This window comes from Halichoerus grypus, chromosome 1 (genome assembly GCF_964656455.1).
Source record: "Halichoerus grypus chromosome 1, mHalGry1.hap1.1, whole genome shotgun sequence".
NCBI classification, from domain to species: domain Eukaryota; kingdom Metazoa; phylum Chordata; class Mammalia; order Carnivora; family Phocidae; genus Halichoerus; species Halichoerus grypus.
This window is the reverse complement of record NC_135712.1, coordinates 125,062,025-125,085,986: the sequence shown is the minus strand read 5'-3', so window position 1 is coordinate 125,085,986 and position 23,962 is coordinate 125,062,025. Positions and strand designations below refer to the sequence as shown.

Below are 23,962 nucleotides of genomic sequence, written 5' to 3'. Positions count from 1 at the left end.
TACCTTTCACAGGTGTCCAGGAAAATCAAATGAGATCACAGTTTATGTGTATTATAACCTAAAGAATGATGGATGATTGTACAAATGTCAGGAAGTATTAAACACATGATTAAACACGCAGAAAATCCACAGATCTCATCACGGGCAATGCTTTGAGCCTCCGCCAAGCCCACCACAGGCACTGCTCGAAAGCATCCCCACTTGTGTGTACTGGATCATTCCTTGCACGAAGCACAGGGGATTACAGGGGATCAGAGGGGGAGGCGAGTCACCAGCCGCACGCTCTGATCTCAGCAAGTCAGGGCTGCTCCAAAGCTCTGCATAATTTCGTATGTTTTCACTTTCAGATGTGCTTTGGGGAGTAGCAAAACAATGAAAGCCAAAGACCCTTTCTGGTGGGAGAGGACAGCATGGCCTAGAGTGGTATCCACTGCCCCAGAAGCATCCCCACCAACTTTGGTGAGAGTCCCACTCCTTCCTCATCCCCTTGAAGCAGGGGTTGGAGGCCACTTACCAACGCTGGCCACAGTGTACTGGTAGGGCTCTGAGAGGAAGTGTGGGAGGGTGAGGACGAAGGCACCCGAGGCTAGGAGGAGACCCCCAATGCCAATCAGCCGTGGACGGTGCACCCGGCTCCCAAAGTAGCTGACAAAGATGATGAGGATGGCGTTGCTGATCTGCAGAGAGAGCAGAGGGGCTGAGTGAGACCAGAGACTTCGTCCCTACTCACCCAAAGAGAAGACCTGACTGTAGCTGGCCCAGGAGAAGCAGAGAGGCAAGAGGCCACGTGTCAGCCTCACCCAGAGAGCCTCACAGTGGGCCCAGGATGTGCTGATTCAGCTCTCCCCTATTGTCAGATTCCCTTCCCAGCCTCAGCCTCCTGGATCAGACAAAGGGAAGCATCTAGAGACCATGAAAAGCTCATAGCCTAAATTTCAACCATCTTAGGCCAAACCTCTTGGGGCAAAGTCCAAGGAAGCTTCCAGTTCTGGCTGCCTCCTAGGAACAGCACATACTCTCTAACTAAATGCCCTAGGGATGTTGGCTTGGTGGTCAGAATAACCACCAAGCAATGTGTACTATCTCATTTCATCATGCAACAACTCTCTTTTTTGTGACAACAGTGGGACTCAGAATAGTCAGTAACTTGTCCTGGCCATGAGATTAGGAGGTAGCTTGAACAGGGACTGCATGAGTTTAAAGCACCCAGTCTTAACTGGACTGGTCTACTGCCTCTCGGAGAAGTGGGTTTCTGCCCCAGCAGCTCTGCTACTGACCTGCCCCTGGCCCTCCTTGGGCTTACTTCCACTCCTGTCAGTGAGGGAGGAGGACTAAGTCACCCCTAAGTTCTTTCTTCCCGGCTGTAAACATCAGTAACTCCATGTTCTTGGTGCTCCCTGGAAGGTGTGATCTCTGAGCCCCACCCTGAGCCAGGGAAGGGAAGTGAAGGCCCAGCTTAGGGAGCAAGGTCTTAAATGATAAAACAGGGTGTTGGCAGATCTTCTGACTACAACTCCATCCAAAGAGATGATCCTCTGGCCCAGAATGTAAGCTCATCTGGACTGGAGGAGCCCTGAATGTCAGTACCCACAGCCCTGCCCTGTCCACACCACAGTCTCCTTCTGGCTGGAAAAGCAGGTGCCCCGTCTCAGGAAATAGGAGACAGAGTCTTGGTATGTGGTTCTTATCAAGATCACCAACTGGCCAAATTTCAGTTTTCTTCTTACTTGACCTCTCAGCACCATGTGATTCAGATGACCATTCCTTCCTGAAACATTTCTTTCACTGAGTTTCCTGGATACCACCTTCTCCTAGTTTTCTTCCCCTAGGCGGCTCCTTCTCCATTTCCTTGGCTGGTTCCTCCTCGCCTCCCTGAACTCTCAACTCTTATAGCTCAGTCCCTGAACCTCCGCTCTTGTCCTGGTGAGCTCCTCTGGTCCCATGGCTTTCCATGTTCTGTGTGTGCTTCTAATTCTCACAGGCTTAGCACACCCAAACGTCACGCCTCATCTTCCCCCTGAAAACCTGGTCCCCCCATCCTAGTCATCCTCATCTCAGTAAATGGCACCTGCTTCCTACCAATGGCTCAAGCAAAACACCTGGGCATCATCCCTGACTGCTCTTTCACAGCCACATGCAGCTGTCAGCAATCCCGCTGGCTGGACCTTCAGCAGCCCCTTGGAAGCTGCTTCTCTCCACCTCTATCACTACCTCCTGGTCTGAGCCATTGCAGTATCCTATCTGAACTTCTTACAGCAGCCTCCTCCCTGGGTCTCCTGCCTCCACTCTTGCCTCCCTGCAGCCTATTCTCCACCCAGCAGCCAGAGCGGTCCTGCTGACACGTCAGACCACGTTACCTCCGTTCAAACCCAAAAGAGTAAAGGCAAAGTCTGTCCCAGAGCCTGCTTCCCTGTGAAGGCTCTGACCTGTTCTCCTCCATCCCTCTCCTCCCCTCTGCCCCAGCTACTCGGCCTCCAGCTGTTCTCCTAGCTGCACACACATACCCTCCTCAGGGCCTTTGTACTTGCTGCCCCTTCTCTCACCTGTCCACAGGGCTCCCCTGACATCTAACCTACTTTAGACCTCTGCTGAGATGAAAACTTCTTATGAAGGGCTTCTCTGAAAAATAAGGGGGTGGCGGTGGGTGAAATGTGTGAAGGTGCTCAAAAGGTACAAACTTCCAGTTATCAAAGAAGTACTGGGATGTGATGCCCAGCATGGTGACAACAGTTAATAACACTGTATTGTTTATTTGAAATTGGCTAAGAGAGTAGATGTTAAAAGTTCTCACCAGAAGAAAAAAAAGTTGTAACTATGTGAGGTGCTGGATGTTAACTAGACTTATTGTGGTCATTAATGTGATCAAATGTGATCATTTTGCAATATATACAAAGGTCCAATCATTATGTTGTATACCTGAAACTAATATCACGTTAAATGTCAATTATATCTCAATAAAAAAGGAGTTAAGTATAACTTATATTTATAATAATTAAATATCCACTTATGATCTAAGTTATATTTAAATATATTTTATAATTTAAATTACATTTGAATATTTTTATAATTTAAATAGTTATTTCAAATATAACCACCACTCCCCTCCATGACTTTATTTTTCTTCAATACATTTACTATAATCTGATCTACCAAGTTTTATTTACTTCTATAAACAAATGTTATATTTATCACTAGAATGATATACGAGCAGAGATTTCTGTCTGTTCATTCCTGCCTCCCTGCACCTAGAGTGGTGTTTGACACATAGTTGGTGCTCATCAAATATTTGTTGAGTAAGTAAATGAATGAACAAATGATAGGCTTGTTCAAGAGGACACAATTGCCCAGAAGACCACACACAGAAAGGGGATGTGAAGGTGTGTGGGGAGGCAGCCCAGCCTGATCCAGGGGGTGGCTCTAGCCCCTGGCCAGATATCATTCTAGGAGATTCTGAAACCCATACCTGGAAGCAAAGCATTATTCTTAAGCTTCTTAGATTTTATCTCCCCATGTTTTTCTCTATCATTTTTCAAGAAATGATTGTAAGTGTCAGACTACACCAGCTAAACTAACTGAAACTGACTTTAAAAGGTCTGGGTGAGGGATGGCAGAGTGCCCCAAAGGGGGAGGAAGGCCTGGGGTGCCCCGACCCTGCCCATCTGGACTGGCCCTTCCAGCACTCCCAGGGCGTGCGCTCATTTCTCGGCAGGAAGTGGGACCTCCATAGCTGTTATGGCTGATGCTGGCTTAAGTCCTGGGTCCCCAAACTTTTCTTCAGCAGTGGAGTCCCTTTGCAAAAACAGTTTTTCCATAATATAATATAATATAATACAATATGATACAATATGATACAATATATCATTTTATATATATACATGAAGCTGTTCTAGCTAAGTAGGGGAGGGCCTCTATAGTCCACCACTCAGCCCCTCAGCCCTTCTACAACCCAAGCCCCATTGTAACACATCCCTGCCCATCAGTGTCCCAAACCCAGGAGGCCCCGGGCAAACTGGTGGGAGGCATTAAGGGTGGGGCCTCTAGGGCTCCCTCTGATTTTGTCTGCTCAGGCCTGGCCTTTAGCAGTGGGCAGGAGAAGCAGCTGCTTCACAGGGGAAGATGCCCATGTCTTCTCCCATCAGCCAAGCTCCTCATCCTGCCACTGGCCTTTTGCACCCAGCCCTCCTCTCCCGATCACTCACCCAACAGCCTGGAAGGCTCTCAGACTGGGCAGCAGCCTGATACTAATCTGTTACTGATTAGCAGCGTGCCTAGAACACCGTGCTGAGAAGGAGTCAGAGTCTGGACTCAGCCGGAAAGACGACTGTGGTTGATCAGTGATGCCTGCCAGGGTCTTAGGATAGGACTGCAGTGACCCAAATGTCAGAGATTCTGTTTTCCCTTCACGAGTGAGGACAATATGTGCCAGGGGCATTATTAAAGTCATAGGCCAACCCGAGGAGGGTGCAGTCTGTGGGAGGGCTGCCAGGTCCCTGTGCTGTGATCGGTGCTATACGGGAGCTGGCCGAGCTGCAAGAGCACAGCCTACGTGGAGAGGTAGACCGGTCACCGGCATCACCAGGAAGCCGAGACACAGACACACAGACAGACACACGTGTGCACGCACACACATACACACACCCTAAAACACACAGACACAGACAGGAAGCAGTGGCTCTGGGAGGGAGTTCAGAGGAGAGGGCCTGAGGCCAGCAGGGATGACTGATGGGCCACAGCGCTGCATGTGGGCAAGTCCCTGCATGTCCCAGGTGTGGAAGACAGCCCATGTCGGGAGGAGTGCGTGCAGAGAGGGGCACCAAGACAGACTCTGGCCATGTGCTTGGAGGAGAGGATTTGGAGCAGAGCAGGGCTGTGGACAAGGGAGTGGGGAGGATGGGTGGAAGAGGGGGGTTGGGACTTCAGAGGGAGGCCTTAGCATGGGGGCCATCAGACAGACCTGGGCTCAGATATTGGCTGCCCTGTGTGCATGGATGTGGCCAGCCTGGATGGGGCACCTGGGCTTTAGATGCAAGCTTCCTCATCTGGAAACCATGGCTATGCAGAGACACCCCCACTCCTAGGACTACAAGGGGAATCTGGCACAGGGCAGGGGCTCCTGAGGGCACTGCTGTGTAGGCCATTGAGGGTGAAGGAGTGAAGTGCAAAGGAGTGTTTCTAGCTGGGAGCAGGATGGGGGGTGGGGAAACTGAAAGGTGGCGGCTGAGGGTGGTGCTAGGAGGCACCCCACTTTCTTTTATGGCTCCATCTTAGAAGCTGCCCTGGTGGAGGCCAGGCTCTAGATTACTACATGGACCTGAATTCCACTAAGTCAAGGGAGGATCGAATTCTGCTCTGGGAGGGGGAGGCCATGCCTCCATCCCGGAACAGTGGGCCTTGCAGAAAGAGAGGAGAGAAGCCAGGCCAGGGAGCCCCATCTCCTCACGTGGAGCCACCGGTGTGGCGGCCAAAACGGAGGGAGCTCGGCTGCGTCCCCGGCCTCTCCCTCCCTGGTTTCCAGTGACCCCTGGCTGACCCTGCCCTCTGACCTCCCACTCCGGGTCTCTGGGGCCGCCCCATCCTCCTCCAACTCTGATGTGCGGTCACTGAGGGACAGTGTGAAATCCCCGTTGCCGGGAGGTCACAGAGATCTGAGCTTGTTTGGGAGTGAAGGCCATTGCGCAGCTGCGGCTCGGGCCTGGGGCTGCTTCTCCACCTGCAGGCCTAAGACTCGTCCGCCCCCGGACTGCGGACGAGCAGAGGCCGCGTCAGCTTGTGCGTGGCCCTAGAACTCAATCAGAGAGACACAGAGTTTGAAGGCTCATCCGTCAGGTGGGAGGAGTAGAGCACCTGCTCACAGGGCCGCTGTGACCAGGCCCCAGGGTCAGGCGCTGCCAGAGCTCTTTGCTCAGTGCCGGGTGCAGGGAAGCCTCAGGAAATGCAGTTGCCACCGCGCCTGCTGCATCTAGCCGTTCCTATCCCCCATGGGTACGTCCCAGCTCCCCATTCCCCTGCCCCGCGCAGACCCTGGGCTCGGGCGGTGCACACGTGCGGTCGGATGCACCAGAACCTCCTGCTTACCTCATTCAAGCTGGAAATGAGACCCGAGGAGGAACTGGAGAGGCCAAAGCGCTTCTCGATGGTGGTGAGGCTGCTCTTGAAGTAGGCGCTGTACAGGAGCTGACAGAGCTGCAGGAGGCCATGGCAGAGCACGAACACCTGCGGGGAGACACTGGCCGGTGAGGCCTCGGGACAGCCAGCCCTGCTGTGGTGACCCTGGCCTTCCCCTGTGGGACCTCTGCAGCAGGGAGGCCCAGCCGTCTGGCCCGTTTGCTCACCTGTTACCTGGGAACACTTCCGTCACGGGAGGGTCCTGAGGGTAAGCAGCACCATGGTGACACCAGTGCTTTACCCCGTGCGCTGGCTCAGCGCTGTCAGCCATTCCCTCCATTCCTGCCGTTCACATCCCGGTCAGCATAAGTGGCCCCGCAAAACCACAGGGCTGGAGAAGCGCCCCCGAGGCAAAGGCCCGACTCCCCACATCCAGGGCACTCAGCATTGTTGATTTCCCTTGCTGCACCACTGTGCCCAGTGGGCACTGCTCTGCCCTCCCTCCTGTGTCCTCGGAGGCCTGGAGGCAACTCTCCAGCCAGTCCCGGTCACTCCCAGGGGCACAACAAGCCCTAGGTCACACTGCTTCACGCCTCTTGAGCTGTCCTCCATTCTCCTCTCCACCATTAACACCCATTCTCCGAGGCTCCCCTCTAATGCACCATGAAGATGCAAACCGCCTGGTTTGAATGCCCCCCCCCCAGCTTGTTATCACCTCTTATCTGGGGTATCTGTGATTGTGCTTGCTTCTCCTGGATGGATAATAGGGGCCCTGGGAAGGCCCCAGGCCATTGTCTCTGCCTCCTACCGCACCCCATATGCCTGTCCTGTAGGTATGAGGAAATGGGGATGTGAGCTTTGGATTGATGGGACAGATACCCAACGCGGAGGGTGGACAGCGGTTTGTAGCATCTGGACTTGGCTCCAGGCTGACCTCTGGGATTTCCTGGGTTCTCGGCTGGTGGGTTGGGCCAGAGCAGGCTCAGAGCCAGGAGCCCCACATCGCTGAGCTCCCCTGTGAGGTGCCCCTTTCTGGAGACCGCACTTTTCCTTCAGGGAAGGGTGGGGGGCCCTGATGTGTCATAGCCTGCCCAAGTTCTTCTCTTAATTGAAGGGCTGGCATCTTAGGACAGCTACTGGGGCTCCACCTTCATTTCCGTTTCCTTGCACAGCTGAGCCCACCTCCTGTGCAGGGGCCTTTCTCCGGGCTGTGGGATCAGAGCTGACATTCCCTCTCCTACCTGCCGGGGCAGAGCCTTTGTGAGGCCAGCCTGGGGCTTCTGACAGGGCCCGGCACTGGCTGCCTGCCCACGCATCATGCTCACAGTTTCCAAATCCAAGGAGGCCATTACACCCACAAAACCACATGCCTCTCCCAACTGCCTCCTGCCTGAGCCCGTGGCCACCTAGCTCCTCACCAGGGACGGAAGGAAGCCTCTACATCTAGAGGCAGAGGTAGCACTCCACCCCTGCCTCCCTAGGGAGCCTTTGCTCTGCTTCACCTCATATTTTGGAATTCTTAAGATTTTTTGATAAAGGTATTTTGGAAAACTAGTCCCACTGTCTTTTACAAACGGGGAAACTGAAGTCCAGAGAGGGGGATCCCAAATGCCTGCACAGCATCCTGCATGCAGCCGGCCCTCTGGGCTTAAGGGCCAGGCCCTTAGGATGCCTGGGGTGGACCAGTTTGGGGCCTGCCTCTCACCCCACCATGCAACCCTTAGCCAGTGCCCGGTCTCTTGGGCCCTTGATTTCCCTGTGAGGTAACTGGGCTAAATTGGTGGCTCTTAACTCTGTTTTGATCCCTAATCACCTGGTGGGAGGTGGTGGTGTCTTTGAAATATAGAAGTCAGGCCCAAACGCAGGCCTCCTGAATCAAAATTGGTGGAAGCCCCCTGATTTCTCCTTGGCGCCTCTCCTACTCGACCTGCACTGTGTGTGCAGGTCATGTCTTGTCTCGGGCCCCCCTCTCTCCCTGGATTACTGCAGCAATCTCTCACTGGCTGCCCCCTTAAAACCCTCCATCCCACCACCCCAGAGACAGCTTTCTCAAACTCAAATGTGAGCAGGCTATTGCCAAATTAACATGGCTCACTGGCCCCCCTGCCTCCTACAAGATAAAAACCCATGCCTTTGGTATGGTATTGAAGATGCTGCAGATCCTAGACCTTGCCTGCCTCCAGCTCTGTGCCCTGCTGCGGCTGACTGTATTTTATGAGGATGGCTACCCCAGTATCTCCCGTCCTACACGCATGTCTTCCAGTGTGACAACGACATTCCTTCATCAACAGGTGGGGTCTGTGTTCCCTCCCCTTCAATCAAGGCTGATCTTTGTTACTTGCTTCTAATGAAGAGAATGAAGCAGAACTGATGCTCTGCAGCCTCTGAAGTTAAATCCTGATAGAGGATCCATCTGGCTCCTCTCTTGGGATCCTTAGAAACCAGACATCACATTGTAAGGAAGCCCAGTCTTCCCTGCTCATGGAGCGGTCACATGTCGCTGTTCCCGCCAACTCCAGCTAAAGTTTCCATCTGCAACCAGCATCCACTGCCGGACATGTTACTGAAAGAGCCTCCAGAGGGATTCCAGCCCCAGCCTTCACGCCAGGTGGAACAGAAATGAGCTATCCCACCAAGCCTTACATAGATGGCAGATGTGTGAACAAACTGAATGCTGTCGTTGTTCGAAGCACTAGGTTTCGGGTTGCTTTGTGACGCAGCACTGGATTGCCGGCAGCGCCTGCTGCCACACTGCTTGCCCTTCAAACTCCACCAGGGTCATACGACTCAAGTTCCCCACAGCACACAGCCATTGTCTGTGTCTTCGCTCACTCTCTGGACAGAATTATCTTCCCCTTCTTGGTCTGGATAACTATGTCCTCTGGGCTCGTTTTGCCCAGCACGAGGCTCAGTTATGAGTCTAGTTCGAAGCTGCTTCTAAAAATCCCAGTACCCTGTTGCTGTAGCGGCCTCTTGACGGCTTGGCACACGGCTGGCATTAGAGGTAGCACCAGCAGGAGTGAGGGCTGTCAAAACAGCTGGGACAGAGTACGAGGTCTGGACCAAAGGACGGCAGTGGGGATGCAGGGACGGACCTGCAGAGGTTGAAGTGACAAGGCTGTCACCGATTCAAGGTGGAAGAAAAGGGGCAGAGTCTCCAGCCCCAGCGCCAGGAAGGGGGCAAGGCCATGTGTGGAGACAGCGGCCACAGGTGGAGGGGTGTATACGGAGAGGGGGGACAGCGAGCTCAGCTGTGGAACACCTGAGTTTCTGAGCATAAAGCTCAGAAAAGGCCAGTCTCCCTCTAACCAAATTAGTAATGAATTAGTAAGAGTGACTAACCTCTACCAAGCCCCCCAGCAGTCTCATGAGAGGAAGGTGAGCACAGTGGGAGAAAAAATCTGTCTCAGGTCTCTCCTGAAAGGTATGCCTTTGCTCTTTCCAGGAAATACAGAAACCCCCTATTTTCTCCCCCCGATACTAGGTGGGAGACTCCACCTAGAGCCAGCCGGCACTTTTCCATGTCCTATGCCCCCTCACGGAGCCGACTTCATCACCAGCGTTTGGCCACTGCAGGCCTGTTGGGTCTGGGTGCCTTCTGGGTGTCCTGGCAGACGTGCTGGCATACATGCGGGCCCCTCATTCCAATGGCTTCAGCGGATGGAGAGGAATGAGAAGATATGTGGCCACAAGGGAGAAAATGCCAGCAAGGGGAAGAAATGGTTGGATGGTTCCAGCAGAGCATTCTGGCCAGGGCCACTCAGGGTCACAGCCATCGGGCCCCACCTACTGAGCTTCTGTGGACCGGACCCTGGCACCACCCCCCAGGCTGCTTGACCTTACCGAGAACCCAGTCCATGGCCAGCATGACACGGCACAACAAATACTCGACGCAGGAGAAATAGAACATGGGGTTTAAGAGTCTATGTGGATGCCCTGGTGGGAGAAGGAAAAAGTTGGCTAGTTGGGCTGCCATCACCCTCCACCATCCTTTAGACAACACAGTGTTATGGGTTTGGATAGTTTGGATTCAGAGTCAAACAAGTGTAGGTTCCAATCCCGACTCTGCAAGGAATGGCGTGACCCTTGGCTCCGTATCTTAACCTCTCCGATAGCAGCTTCCCTGCTACGAAAAGGGAGCAATGATGATTCCTGTTCACGGTGCTGCTATGGGGCCTCCACATTTAAGCACCCGGCCCCCTGCCTGAACCACAGCGAGTGTCGCACATGTGAGGGATACTCAGTAAGTGGAGACTTCTTCCACTCGCCTCACTTGCCCAAGTAACTGAGCCTCTCTGTTGCTGCATGAGAACTCTAGAGCAGAATTTCCCACAAGGTGCCACGCAGCACCTTACTATTTTGCTTACTATCATCCTGCCTCATGAATATTTACAATTCATATTAGTATATTAAAGACTCTGAGAAAGTCTTTGGTGAAGAACTGCTTAACTGTTTTATCCAACTTTCTCCATACTTCTCCAGCCATGGAGCTCCCTTCCCCCAACATACACTTTTAAAATATATATATAAAACAGATAATAGTACTTTGCAAAATACATTTTAAGGAAGATCCCATGTCACTTTTAGAAAGCAGCTTATGGTAGAATCAGCCTTGTGATTTCTTCACAAAACGAAAATAAAATAAAGATGTGTTACATGGCCGTATTATCTTTTCTAAAATAGCACACCATGATTTTCTATCCCCTCACTCTACTTTTTTTCTTTTTCGTGGCACTTTTTGCTTCCTAAAATTACATCATTCTCACCTACTGGCATGTCCCCCCACCAGACAGCGACTGCAGGGAGGAAAAATGATGAATGGTTTTTAGGGTGCCACTTCCCTATTGCCTGGAACGATGCCTGGTCCGTAGCTGGGGCTCGGTTGTCAAGTGAATGAATGTGTCTTTAAATACTCTAACTCATGAGTTCTTGCTCCAGAAACTTGTCCATCAGAGTAGCCATTCAGGAAGCTGCAGGTTCATTCCAATGGTCTGTCCTCAGTCATAGATGAACCCCCCTTCAGCGCTGCCTTAGGTCAGTCCACAGGCCGCCAAGGTCACAAGGCACAAAGCAGCATGTGTCCGCTCTGCTGCCCCACTCATTTACTTGGCTCAACGCTAGATCATTGTTGGGGGTTTCTAAACCCAAACTAAAAAGTTAGACGTTTGCATTTATGTCTGAAGGGGCTTTCTGGGGTGGTAGAAATATTTTATATATATTTTTAAAGATTTTATTTATTTATTTGAGAGAAAGAGTGAAAGAGAGAGAGAGAGCACAAGCCAGGAGAAAGGCAGAGGGAGAGGGAGAAGCAACTCCCTGCTGAGCAGGGAACCCGACACGGGGCTCGATCCCAGGACCCCGGAATCATGACCCGAGCCAAAGGCAGATGCCTAACCCTCTGAGCCACCCAGGCATCCCAAAATATTTTATATTTTGATTGTGGCAGTATTTACACAGGTGTATAATTTGTCAAAACTCATCAATCATTTAAAATCTGAGTACTTTATTATATGTAAACTATATTTCAATAGAGTTGATTTAAGGAAAAACTAATTTTTAAATAGACTTGCAACCATGAAAGTCTTCAAAATAATGTTCTGAGGCTTTGAAGGGAATTCCACAGTTTTGTTTTTTTTTTTTTTAGAGTGGGGGGGGGAGGGAGGGAGGGGCAGAAGGAGAGAGAAAGAGAATCTCAAGCAGGTTCCATGCCAAGGGTGGACCCCAATGGGAGGCTTGATTCTAGGACCCTGAGATCATGACCTGAGCTGAAATCAAGAGTCGGACGCTTAACCAACTGAGCCATCCAGGCGCCCCATTTTGTTTTTTAATATTATGAGCATTGGCAGTATCATCGGAATACATTTATTCAAGGAGCCCACTTTGAACGGGTGAGAACCCACGTCAGTGGGGACATCTGTGTGGTGTTCCAGTATAAACAGCCAGGTTTCTGTGTGTGTAAGACTGTACGTGTCTGTAGGCACATCTTGTAGAAGAAAGCTTGAGGAGAAGGCTAACTCGAGGGAATGTTCCCGCAAGGCGTGGTGGGCGGGCAGCTCTAAGACCCAAATGTTCACGGCCACAGCTCCATTTCTCCTCCCAACCCTAACAAACGTGAAGAGGAGGCTTGGAGAGGAGGCAAGTGGGGAAACTGGGGTGGTCATGAAGATCCTTCTTCTAATGAAGAGAAATCTTTTTGCTACCTGTGCCAAAGAGCTACAAAAGGCTGATGAGCTGCTGTGATGGCAAGTGGAGGTCCAGAGTGGGGCCCCGGGCCCGGGCAAGCTTCCAGATGTAAGTCATACAGCCATAGAGGGGAACCATAAGGACAAGGAGGGAAACCTTCGCAGCTCAGGATGCATGAGAAAGGCTCAAAGTGCACCCAAGATGTGGTGTCCTTGACTCTACCTGTTCATCACCCTCTTTTCCAAACTAAGCGTTAGGATGATGGATCTGAGGCATCCACTCGTGATTATAGGGACCCTGCTACCTGTTTGATCACTGACTCTGCTGTCAACCACTTCTGATTTGGTCCACACATATCCTGGGGAAGGCAAAACTCCAAAAATTCACCTGATGCCTGATGTCCACTAGGATGTAATGTCTCTGAGATAATTTAATATACTGAGGGAGCTAGGAGTGGGAAGAAAACCCTTCAGGGGCAGGAGGTGGGGCCTGACTAAGACATAGGCTGTGACCGCCCAGTTTAAACAACTGCTTCACTCCATACGTGGCAGTTGCCAGCAATCTCAACGGAGCTATTCTTCAGAAGGAAGGAAGGAGGGAAGGAGGGAGAGAGGGAAGGAGGTTAGGAGGGAAAGAGGGAAGGAGGGAGGGAGGGAAAGGAGAGAGAGAAGGAAAGGAGGGAGGGAAGGAGAGAGAGAGAAGAAAGAGAAAAGAAGAGCACAGTAAGACCTTACTCTCACTTTCCCCAGCAATTTGGGGAGAGTTAGGGGTGTGCTGAGGGCCACTCTCCAGTTCTCTGAGGGAGAGAGCAGACTCCACGGTGCTGCTTGCTTTCATCCCTCCAACCTCTGGGAGTCAAAATCTGGCCCCAGTTCCCTTCTGTTGCCCCGTCCCTGGGCTGGAGCCGACCGCACCGCAGACAGGCTCAAATATCTGGCAGGAAGCATCAGACCTGAACAGCCCCACTGACAACTCGATGGAGTCTGAGTGACACCTGGCATTCAGAAACTCCTTTTCCCAGTCAACTGGTATCCCTCCTAGGTAATCATAAATCCACTTCCAGCTGTTTTCTCTTTTTGATCTTTCCCTTTCACTGTGAATCAATGTATTACACGCATATGTTTAAAAAAAAAAAAATCAAGTAACACAGAAGGGCTTAGAATGCCGAGGACCAGGCCCCCACCCAGCTCGAGCCCACCACCTGTGCAGCAGGTCAGGGACAGCCACCTCTGGGGTCAGCTTTTCTGTGCATCACATCCACACATATCAAAATAATACACTTGTTCTGCAGTTTTCTGACTTGTCACTGTAGACTGCACACCATTAGAGGAGAGGATTTAGCTCCCTCGCTCTAGCATCTCCCACCCCTCTCCCTGCTCCTCCCAGCTTGTAATCATTCTATGCATATGTGCATTAATATTGGACCACTTCACTCTGTGGCAAGCCAGCTGGGAGCCCGAAGGAGCAGGGGCTTCCCTGCTGGGTGCACACCCGTGCTCGCTGACGGTCCCTCAGCTCATGGAGAAGGTTGCCTGTGCTTTCCAGGGGTCAAGGGGTGCTCTATATTACCCCCTCGGGGTTCAGCCCCACTTCTCATTTCTGTCTCGGCCACACCTCCTTGTTCTAAGTCTGTTGCTATCTAAGGCTGTGCCCAGTCCAAGGGCTCTGCACACTGTAGGCCCCATGCATGCTCCTGAGAGCACTGTAGGCCCTTCCTTGGTCCACTGACATCCCAACCGTCTCCATCTTGCTGAAATTATTGCAACCGTTCATCTACTCATAATCTCTTTCCCTTTTTCCTCTTTTTTCTGTTACTGGCTTTCACCATTCTTTCATTCATTACTCTCATTATAATGAGGGTGATGGAGTTGAGGGGAGACAAACATGTGTCCAGTCTGCCATTTGAATCAGAAACCCAATGTCTTTCCTGATGCCAGTCTAGCAAACAAATTGATAATTCTGTGCCCACTTTTCCAACGGGGGAAAAAAGTAGCATACACTTGTCAGTGAACTAAGTAGTCAAACCAAAATGCATACCCAGGTCTTTCTCTACAACTCTCCCCCACACCTCCCTACTACATTCATGCATTCTAGTACCTCATTTATTTGGCCAGAATCTTCCAGAGTGGTTGGAGTGTCTCCAACAGAAGGCACATGGCCAGAGAGTGGTGCTGGCTCTGGGTGTCTGCCCATCTCTACTTGTTTTTGTGTCTTTCAGTGTCTCTACCCTCATAGCCCATTGTCAGTCCTGGCTGGCAGTTCACCACATGGGTAAGACCTAGGAGGTGAGGCTCTGGGCAAAAGAGGCCATAGTGCAAATGGGGACGATGAAGGCAACTCAGAAAGGGTAACTCCTGGCTGTTTCCCAGTGACCTGAGAGATGTAGGCCTCTGAAAGGGGAGGTGGGTCTCTGGGTTAGCTCCTCTGAGGCCCACCTGAGAGGCCCCTCAGAGCTGGATGGGAGACAGGGATCCTTTTCCCTGTCTTGCCAAAAGAAAAAGAAGGGAGCAAAGCAAGGACTCAGATGTGAAAGGCTCCCTTCACCAGCTGGCCTGCTTACCCCTCCCGTACCTTCTGCAGGGTGTGACTTTCCATCCAAACCATGGCCCCGTGGCCACAAAGGGAAATGTCTCTTTCAAGAAGTGATTCAGGAAATCAAATATTTTCCCATGCAGGAAGAATGTCTGAACAAGATAAAGCTCAGAGATTCAAAATAGCCAGTCTTGGGTCAAAGTTGGTGGTATTCATAGTGGCGATAATAAAAGGTATCTTTAGTATTATTATGAACTAGAAAAAGCCTTTGATAAGACAGGGTCCTGAGAGCCCTTGGAAGTCTAAAAACCAGGAAAATCTAAAAAGAAAAACATGATTTCCACTACAGCCTCCTTGTTCCTTAAGAGGGAAGTAGCCAGCCTGGAGAGTTGCAACTGGGAACCGGAGGGGAGGCCAGTCAAGCCAGGCCCTTGACCAGTCTCTCCAGCGTCCCCTTGCCAGCCCCTAGCGCCCACACAGTGGCCTTACTGTATGGCAGGGTTCTCCTAATATGACTGAGAAAGGCCACTCTCTGAGGCTTGTGAGAGCTGCTTCAGGGAGGACGGAGGCTCAGTGGAGGCCAGGAGGCCACAGGAAACCACAGCAGGCATAGAGGAGCATCATGCCCAGGTGGACCCTCTCCCACCTTCACACTGCCTGGGGGGTCCTGGCCAAGGCACCTCTTGAAGCCAGGTCCCCAGTGAATTGAATTAGGCGAGATCTTTTGGCCATTTTTTAGTTTAGTCTACTCAGCTTAGATAAAAATCTCACCTGAAGGCCTCTATGTAAGATAAAATTAGGATGGACACTGGAAGTCCCAACCTGCATAATTCTTTTAGTTTTTGTTATTATTTTATGGTTTTGTATTTAATATTATTATGAGCTAGAAAAGGCCTTTGATAAGTATAGCCCATTGCAAGTATACAGATCAGAACTATCTGTAAAAAAACACACGAATTGCCACTGCAACATCCTTGTCTGAGGGGACACCGGGCACAGAAAAGGGAGGTACATGAGCTCTCTAGCTTCTAACACCGGTGATTCTCAAATACTTTTGGTTGTGGTTGTTTTGTTTAGGTTTTCTCCTTTCTGACACTTGGCCCCAGGGAGGGAGAAGGCAGATGGCTGGACTGATTTGGTATCATTCGTGAGGGAAGATAAAATGAAGAACAGAGGGTGAGAGATGGCCTGGGATGATGGGGACCTGCAATCTGGGCTTTAGAAATCATAGATTAAAAAGAAAATTCTGGAAGAGATGAAACATGAGCACATGAGACTAAATCTGATTTTTCAGATTATTCTGAAATTCTAATAATCTGAATTTATCAGATTAGCTAGGAGCATGGTGCTCAAGGGTTCTCAGAAAAATAAAAACTTTGAAACTAACCTATCATTGACATTTATGTGAATATGTGTCCAAATTCTTCCACAGAAATTCCCACAGTTATTTCTCTCTCTTTTTTTTTTTTTTTCAGTCAGAAAAGCTTTCCTTCGTGGACCACAAGCGTCATTTGTCTTTTTTGGAAGTTGGCATAAGAGTAATCTGTTAGATTGAAATAAGGCACCGTTAGGGAAACGGCTTTGAATCTACTTATGGCAGGAAAAGAACATTAAAACAGTATTAATAGGGAGACTTCACCATATTTTATATTCTTCCTATTCTTTGTAGTAACAAGATAAGTTATTAATATTTTCCCCTCACTTCCCTGAAGGGTTTGAAGATGAAGTCCTCAAGGAGGGGAAGCTAGTTTTTCAGAGAGAGAGAAAGTGGGGACTGGGGATATGGTATCCAAAGAGCTCAGAACTCGGAAGCTGATCCCTAGGAAGCTGGCCAGGAGGAAGGCTGGCTTGTGGCCACGGGGAAGCACCAAAGGGCTATTTTCTTCACATCATCTTATGTGTTTACTTATTTTGTCTTTCCCCGTGTGTCAGTCTTGGTCACCCTATATCTTCTGCATCTGGCTCTCTGGCACGTAATAAATGTCCAGTCAATATTTGCTGCATTCAGTTAATCCTCATACTACCCTGAGAGGTAGGTAGGATTCCTTTTGTTTATGGATGAGGAAACGGAGGTTCAGGGAAGCTTACACAATTGTCTCATGTCACACAGCTGGTAAATGGTAGCAGCCAGCTGACACCAAATCAGGCCATCATCCTGCTCCACCGAGCTGCCCAATCTTACGAGAATTTGGGGGAAGGAGGCATCCCTAAAATTGTTTTTACTGAGATTGCTGGTTATCGGGGCACCTGGGTAGCTCAGTCGATTAAGTGTTCGACGATTGGTTTTGGCTCAGGTCATGATCTCAGGGTCATGAGATCGAGGCCCGAGTTGCATCGGGCTCCTTGTTCAGTAGGGAGTCTGCTTGGGATTCTCTCCCTCTGCCCCTCCCCCCACACGTGTGCGCTCTCTCTCTCTCTTTCTCAAATAAATAAATCTTAAAAAAAAAAAAAAAAAGATTGCTGGCTATATAATTGCCAACCCAGTGGCCTCCAAAGGTGGCTTTACCTAAGTTTTGCATCATTCAACACATTTGGTTTCCCTCACCTTTGTGATGTTACCTGCCATCCCAGTGCTCTTGCTCTGTCTGACTGTCCCTTCTTAGAAATCCTTGGGGGAGCTCTTTTCTGGCTTCCCACCTGATGAGGACGGTATCTGGGCTCCGTCCTCAGCCCCTTTGCGCGTCTCCCTATACTGGCTGGCCCTGGGCGCCCCACTCACGCCCCGCAGGGCCACCCCAGAGGCCCGCTGACGCCTCCTGCCACTGCTGGAGGGCAGACGCCCCTCCTCTAGCCCCGGCCATGCCGGGAACTGCATGCCACACATTTCAGCTTTGACGCCCTGCCAGTATCTGAAATTCATGACCCAAACCATTATCTCCCCCTGGATCATCTCCTCTTTTCAGTTTCAGTTCTTGCCCTGGGACGCAACCTCCAAACCAAGACTCAAGTCCGGGCCATGTCTCTAGCCCCACCGCTGCCCTCTACTCCAGCCACTATCAGACCCCCCGGCCGCCGTGACATCGGTTCCTACCCTTTTCCTAAGCCCACTCCTCCCCCCTCCAATCTGCTCTTGGGCCAGCAGTAATCTTTTCAGAACCTTTAAGTACAACATTCACACAAAAAAGGCATAAGTCACAGAGAGCAGCTTGACAAAATTTCACAAACTGGGGCCACTTAAGGGACTGGTACCCAGATAAAAAAGCAGAACACGCCCTGCTTCCCAGAAGCTCCTCGTGCCCTTCTCAGCCTCTCCCCCCGTCCCAGGGAACAACTCTCCTGACTTCTAGCAGCACGGGTCAGGCAGCCTGTTTTGTACTTTATGGAAATACAATCACATACTATGTCAGCATGATCTTCTGAAAATGGAGATAAGAGCCTGCCTTGACCCTGTAAAAAAGCCTCCAACAGATTCCCACCAGCTCAGAGTAAAAACAAGCGAAGTGCCCCAGCCTCCAGGGCCCTCCCTGTCCCAGCCCCTGGGTACCTTCTGCTCTTGCTGCGCTACCCACCACCTGGGCCTCTTCTCAGGTACCAAGCTACCTCCGTTCAGCCTGTGGTAGAAAGTGGAAACTGAGAGGAAAATTCATAGCCCCTCAGAGCCTGGGAGGGTGGGGGCCATTCACTCTCCCTGGGGGCTCTTTACTCCCATCCCCTCCCCTGGTTAGCTTCTCCGATCTTTCTGGTGGCAGAGAATGTCCCTCCTGTTACACACCCCATTGTTCATTCGGGGCCCTGAGCCCAGGCTGCAATTACAAGCACCTTGAGTGTTTGGGGCCCTGTGGCAATCCTGGCGCCTCGCATGTACCTGTCACCAGGCAGCAGGGCTGAGGAACCGCCACAGAAGCGTGGCTGCCACTTGATGAGAGGAGGCGATGGCTTGGCCCCTGCGTGATAACCAATAACCAATAAAGCAATGGGAAGGAATACATTTCGGTGAATGGCACCACTGGTTCCCAAGGCACCCATAAGCCGTAAGTAAGTGGATGTGAAGTGATTAAAAGGGATTGTAAATTCCTTGTGCAGATGGGTAGTCTTTCCCTCCTACTGTACCCATTTATCTCCCAAAAAAAGTTCTGGAGGCCGGTAAGTTGCTTAGCAAGCCCTTGTCACTTCTTCCACTCTCCTCGGAGTTTCACCCTGGACCAGCTCCCTATCAGAGCTCCCAAGCATCTCCATCTGTAGTAATGAAAGCCTGGACCCATCTTTGACTCTTAGCCCCAGCAGGTGTGGTAGCAGACGAGAGACTGGAAGGCTTGCCCTGCGCAGGGAGGAGGGGGGCAAGAGAGTGAGCGTCTGGGTGTGGCCTGGCCCACCGGGTGAGGAGCCTGAGAAGGTTCGGTGGAAACGGGTGGGTACCCTGGCAGGATAAGGAAGGAGTCCTTGGCCAGGGAAACCCCTGCCACGGGCAGCCCGTGCCCACCCACTACCCGCTGAGACCATCCCACAGCCCCCCTCAGAGGCTGCCGAGTTCCCGGATGAACCACAGCGTGCTCAGCCCATCAAAGCCACAGTGGAGGGCTGAGAACAAAGCATCCAGGGGCTGCAAGAGAGTCAAACACAGCAGGTGCTTGAAGGAGGGTGAGCGGCTGCCCGGGGTGAGAGGCCAAGGCACTGCCATGTGTGTGTGGCTGCCCATGGGCGCAGACCCAGCCACCGTGCTGGGCGCCGCTCCTGGTCAGCACTGTCCCGCCGGCCGCTCTGCTGTCAGGGTGCCTACGGAGGCCCTGGCACACAGGCACGTGCGTGCACCAGATGGGCGTGCTCAGCCCGCCTCTCCCATCACATGCAAGCACACAGGTGGGGACTCTCCTGCAACAGGCCTGTTGGCGGCAGAGACATGCTTTCCTGCATGGAAACACTGTCACACCCGTTCTGATCACCCTGGCATTCCCCTGCGTGCTGAGGGACCCAGGATTCACAGCCTCGGGCTGTTCTCCCAGAGGCCCACACCCTTCCAAGATCCCATCACTCTGAAAGAGATGCAGCCCCCTAAAACCTCGGCCCCAGGTGGAGCAGGCCCCTGGCAGCCAGGATAAGACATTCCCAGGGGTGGGGGGGAACCCAACCTGCAGCAGAGTGAACTGATTGCTCCGACATAGGAAAATCACCACCCTTCTGTAGTTCTTCCCTCCCTCTGTTCTTCTGGTGGCAGGTGGAAGGATGGCAGGAGGAAAGGGCTCTTTGTCCCACACTCGAACTTCTCTATCCCCTCAGATACCTCAAGGGAATAAAATGTCTCCCCTAAGTGCTAAGCTATGATCACGATTCCAGTTTCTGCCACTTGCCACTGGATCACAAGAGGGGCATGTACCTGGTAGTCTCAGTTTCCCCACTGACCCATGAGAGTCAAAATAGCAAAGATATGGACCCAAAGGACTATACCACCTACATGCTGTCCCCTAACACTCTCTGTTATGATCCTCGTGACTGATTGCATGTCTCTCTACCTCAGTTAGTTTAAAACACACCATGTCTCTCTACACCCAACTCCCTCTGCCTCTGCAACTCACAGAAAAGTACTAGGGACACTCTCTACCACCTATGCTGCCCCCAGCCTCCTTGCTGGGGATGATGGGTTTAACTGTGTCCTTCGATTATGTTAGGGTCAAAGCCCTAACTCCTGGTACCTGTGAATGTAATATTATTTTGAAATAGGCTCTTTGCAGCTGTAAGCAAGTTAAGGTGAAGTCATACTGGAATAGGGCAGGCCCCCATCCAATGACTGGTGTCCTTATGAGAAAAAATTTGGATACCGAGATACACAAGACAATGGAGGCAGAGAATGACTGATGTGTCTAGAAGCGAAGGAATACTAAGGACTTCTGCCAATCACTAGAATCTGCGAACCCCTTGGTCTTCATCTCTTCGGTTCAGTGACAGAATCCTGACCCTCTCGTCCAGTTGTTCTCAGCTGACCCTCGCAGAAACCTGTTTCATCTCCCTTGGGCCACCACATTTCCCACTCCAGCTCCAGTGCTCTCACTTGCTTTCCAGGTGCCCGAGGAAGCAGGTTGCTTTATTTTTAATTGTTAAGGCCCTCCAAATTCACCCAGCTATTTCCTAATTCCTCTATTACTCACTTATTTTCCACTGTGGGCAAACACAGTAACAGCCAAGGCCTCCTGTGCTGGGCACCCATTTCCTGCCTCACCCCTGTTCCCATCCTTGATCTGTCTTGCCTTTAGGCTCCCCTCCCCCACACTGGGTATCTCCTTACTCATCTCAGGTTCCTCTGCCTTCTATCCACAGTTGGAGGGTCCATGAGCATTTTCCCCAAATATAAAGACCTCTGTTCCACGTGAGCCAATAGTTATAAGAAGCCCATGCAAAATGGGGGGCGGGACACTCCTTCCCTCCTCCAGCTGAAATTGTTTTCCCTCCTACCTTTCAAAGCTGTCGCATAGAATGACCTGTCTTCTTGGCTGATGGCAAATTCTCACCAGGATCAGAGAGTCCATCTGCAGGCATTTTGCCACAGGCCAGAGAATAGTATCTACTCACCATTTTTTTCTAGATCCTATAGAGGATACAGCTCCAACTGACTTGCTCTTCCAGACTTTTCCTTTTCCAGACTCACTGCAAACCTGTGCCTGCCATCACGCACACCTGTACAAGGCCTCCTTCCTTTGCACGGCTGCTCTGGGAGGCACTTGTGTCTATTCCTTAAACACACCTCTCTTCATGTGGGTTCTGCTCCCTGTGCATGCTGCTCTCTGCCTAGAACACTCTCCTGCTCCCTGCCCTCCCTTGACTCCTCGTCGGCCTGACTCTGATTTCCCTGTCAAACTCTGTTTGCACATCACTTTAATGCCATCACACTTGTGATTCCAGGGCAGTCGTGGTTATATGGGAGGGGTGGAGGGGGAACCTCACTTAGTTCAAAACACACACAGGTCAAGACTTATCCTTCACTGAATGTGGGATCTGCCTGTGATGACTGAAACAGCGCCTCCCTCTGGCAAAAGTGCAGACACAGTTTACAATTCCTTTGGCTTGCCAGCTCTGATAGATTTTACTGGGGGCTGTGAGTGTGTGTGTGTGTGTGTGTGTGTGTGTGTGTGTGTGTGTGTGTGTTGGGGGGGAGGTTGCATTATTTGCTAGTCTTGCCCAGAAGAAACATAAAAAATAATGTGATAAGCAGATATTTATTGAATACCATCATGGGCCAAGCATATTCCAGGGGAGACCAAGGGCCAAGCCGGGCCAGACCCCTCCGGGGGCTCCTGTTTGTTAATAAGATGAGGCATATGTATACAATATATTAAGACAATATGGCAGATGCTAGAGCAGCCATACAAGTAATGGTGCCAGAGGTGCTGAGAATATGAGAAGGCGAGGGAGAGGTCCCTGGAGAAAATGAGGTCAGAGCAGGATTTTGAGGATGAGGAGAATGTCAGAATGTAGAGAGGAACAAAGGGTCATCCTAGCCCAGGAGACAAGATGAGGAGCGGCAAAACGTAAGCATGACAGGATTAGGGGTCAGGAAATCATCTGGTTAGCCTGAGAAAGTTCTGGTTAGGTGACAGGAGAAAACCAAGTCAGGAAAGAGGATCAGTGCCCAAGGAGAGCCACAGAATTTTCTCTTTGGCCATCACTGAATACTTGTTGACAGCAATAATGTTGTCAACCATTCTTAGAAAGGTTAACCAGTAACAAGATGAGGAAGAGAGGACAGAGAAGGAAGACTGGAGGCAGGTAGGCACATGCAAGGTCTCGGAACGGGTAGAAGAAGCCTCCCGTCGGGGGTGGCCATGGACCGGTGGACGTCAGCAGGAGAAAAACTCCAGGGAAGGCAGTGGCTGGATGACTAAGTGGAAGTGGGGGGTGGTGAGTGACCAAGGAAAGGGAAGGAGAGAACTCAAAAGACAATGGGATCAGGGTGAGTGATGATAGCTATTCAACCTCACACCCAAGAAGAAAGGAAAAGATCCTTCGGACCATATGGAATTCAAGGACCAATCTCCAAAATAAAATGGTAGCTACATGTAGAGTTTTGAAATAAATCCCCCCACCCTTGGGCTTTATGCAATGTTGACGATACACTCCTTGAGCAAGACTGCAGCTATGAGAAGATGTCTTGTCCCATTATCTCTTTTACCTTTTGCTCCTTTTCCCTGAGGCCAGAAGAGCTCTATGCCCTGTTAGACTCCACACAGCTGCAAGTTACCATCTTTGAGATGGAGTATCTGCCTGAAACGGAGCCCCAGGGAATACCTCCTAACAGAACTTCACTTGCTAAATCTGCAGGAGAATCAGGAGGCCACATGGCTCTCTGGGACACAGGAAGTCTAACTTGAAAAATGAAGGATCTGGAGCCTGACAGAGGCAAGTTGGTTGCTAACAACATACTATGATTTGGTCCAAGTTGAGTCTTCTGTCTCGTCTCCAGGGGCGGGCAGCTTTGTCACCAAAGTCTGCACCAGGATGTAGGTGGTCTTCTGCAGTCATCCCCGCCAGCACATGGCCTGGGGCATCTATTCTAGCTCTACTCTCTCCATTGCTTCAACTTATTTCTGGGCTATTGCAGACAGAAGGCCGCTCCTTCTGGGACCTCGCCTCTTTGACTTTCCTGTGTGTCTCCCAAGGTGCTCCCTCTCCCCTCCCCTCTGTCTGCCTTCCTCCCAGTTCCACTCCTCAGCTCAGCAAGGAGGGCAAAGAGGGAGAAACACTGGCGGGCCTGCAGAGGGAAAGGTAGAAGAAACTGGGTGGGAACCAGTCTTCGGGCAGAGAGAAGAGAGGGCTTTAGTCAGCACTGCAGAAAATGCCCAAAGCCTCTCTTGAAAGATTTCCTTAGGTCTCAGGCTGGTGTTTGAGAGGAAAGGGAACTGTTACATGAGAGGTCAAGGCAGGAAGTCAAGAAGGCCTGCTAGCCTCTTTCCCACCGGAAAGCCGTGTTTAGATAAAAGCAACCAGAACATCCTTCCCTACTACCCACACCCTCTGGCACTCCCTCCCACACCCACTGCCCAGGACCCCTGGGAGTGACAAGGGGACTAGGCTGCAGTGATCTCCTCCGCTGCTGGGAGGGCTCACTCAGGGCGTCAAGGTCTTCTGTGCACTATAACATATCCCATCCAAACACAGGAAATGAGGGAAGGAGTGGGAGCAAGGGGGAGAGCAAGCCAATTTCTCAAATTCTCTG

At 51.1% G+C, this 23,962-nt stretch overlaps 1 protein-coding gene across 1 annotated transcript in view; it reads right to left on the bottom strand.

Moving 5' to 3' along the window:
- The window catches only part of SLCO2A1 (solute carrier organic anion transporter family member 2A1), an 82,027-nt gene that overhangs the window by 39,049 nt on the left and 19,016 nt on the right, over positions 1-23,962 (bottom strand). Inside the window, exons 2-3 of the mRNA XM_036077087.2 lie at positions 6,076-6,213; positions 515-677 (exon numbers count right to left, since the gene is read on the bottom strand). Coding sequence (XP_035932980.1) covers positions 515-677; positions 6,076-6,213 — 301 coding nt within the window. The remainder of the gene's footprint in view (positions 1-514; positions 678-6,075; positions 6,214-23,962) is intronic.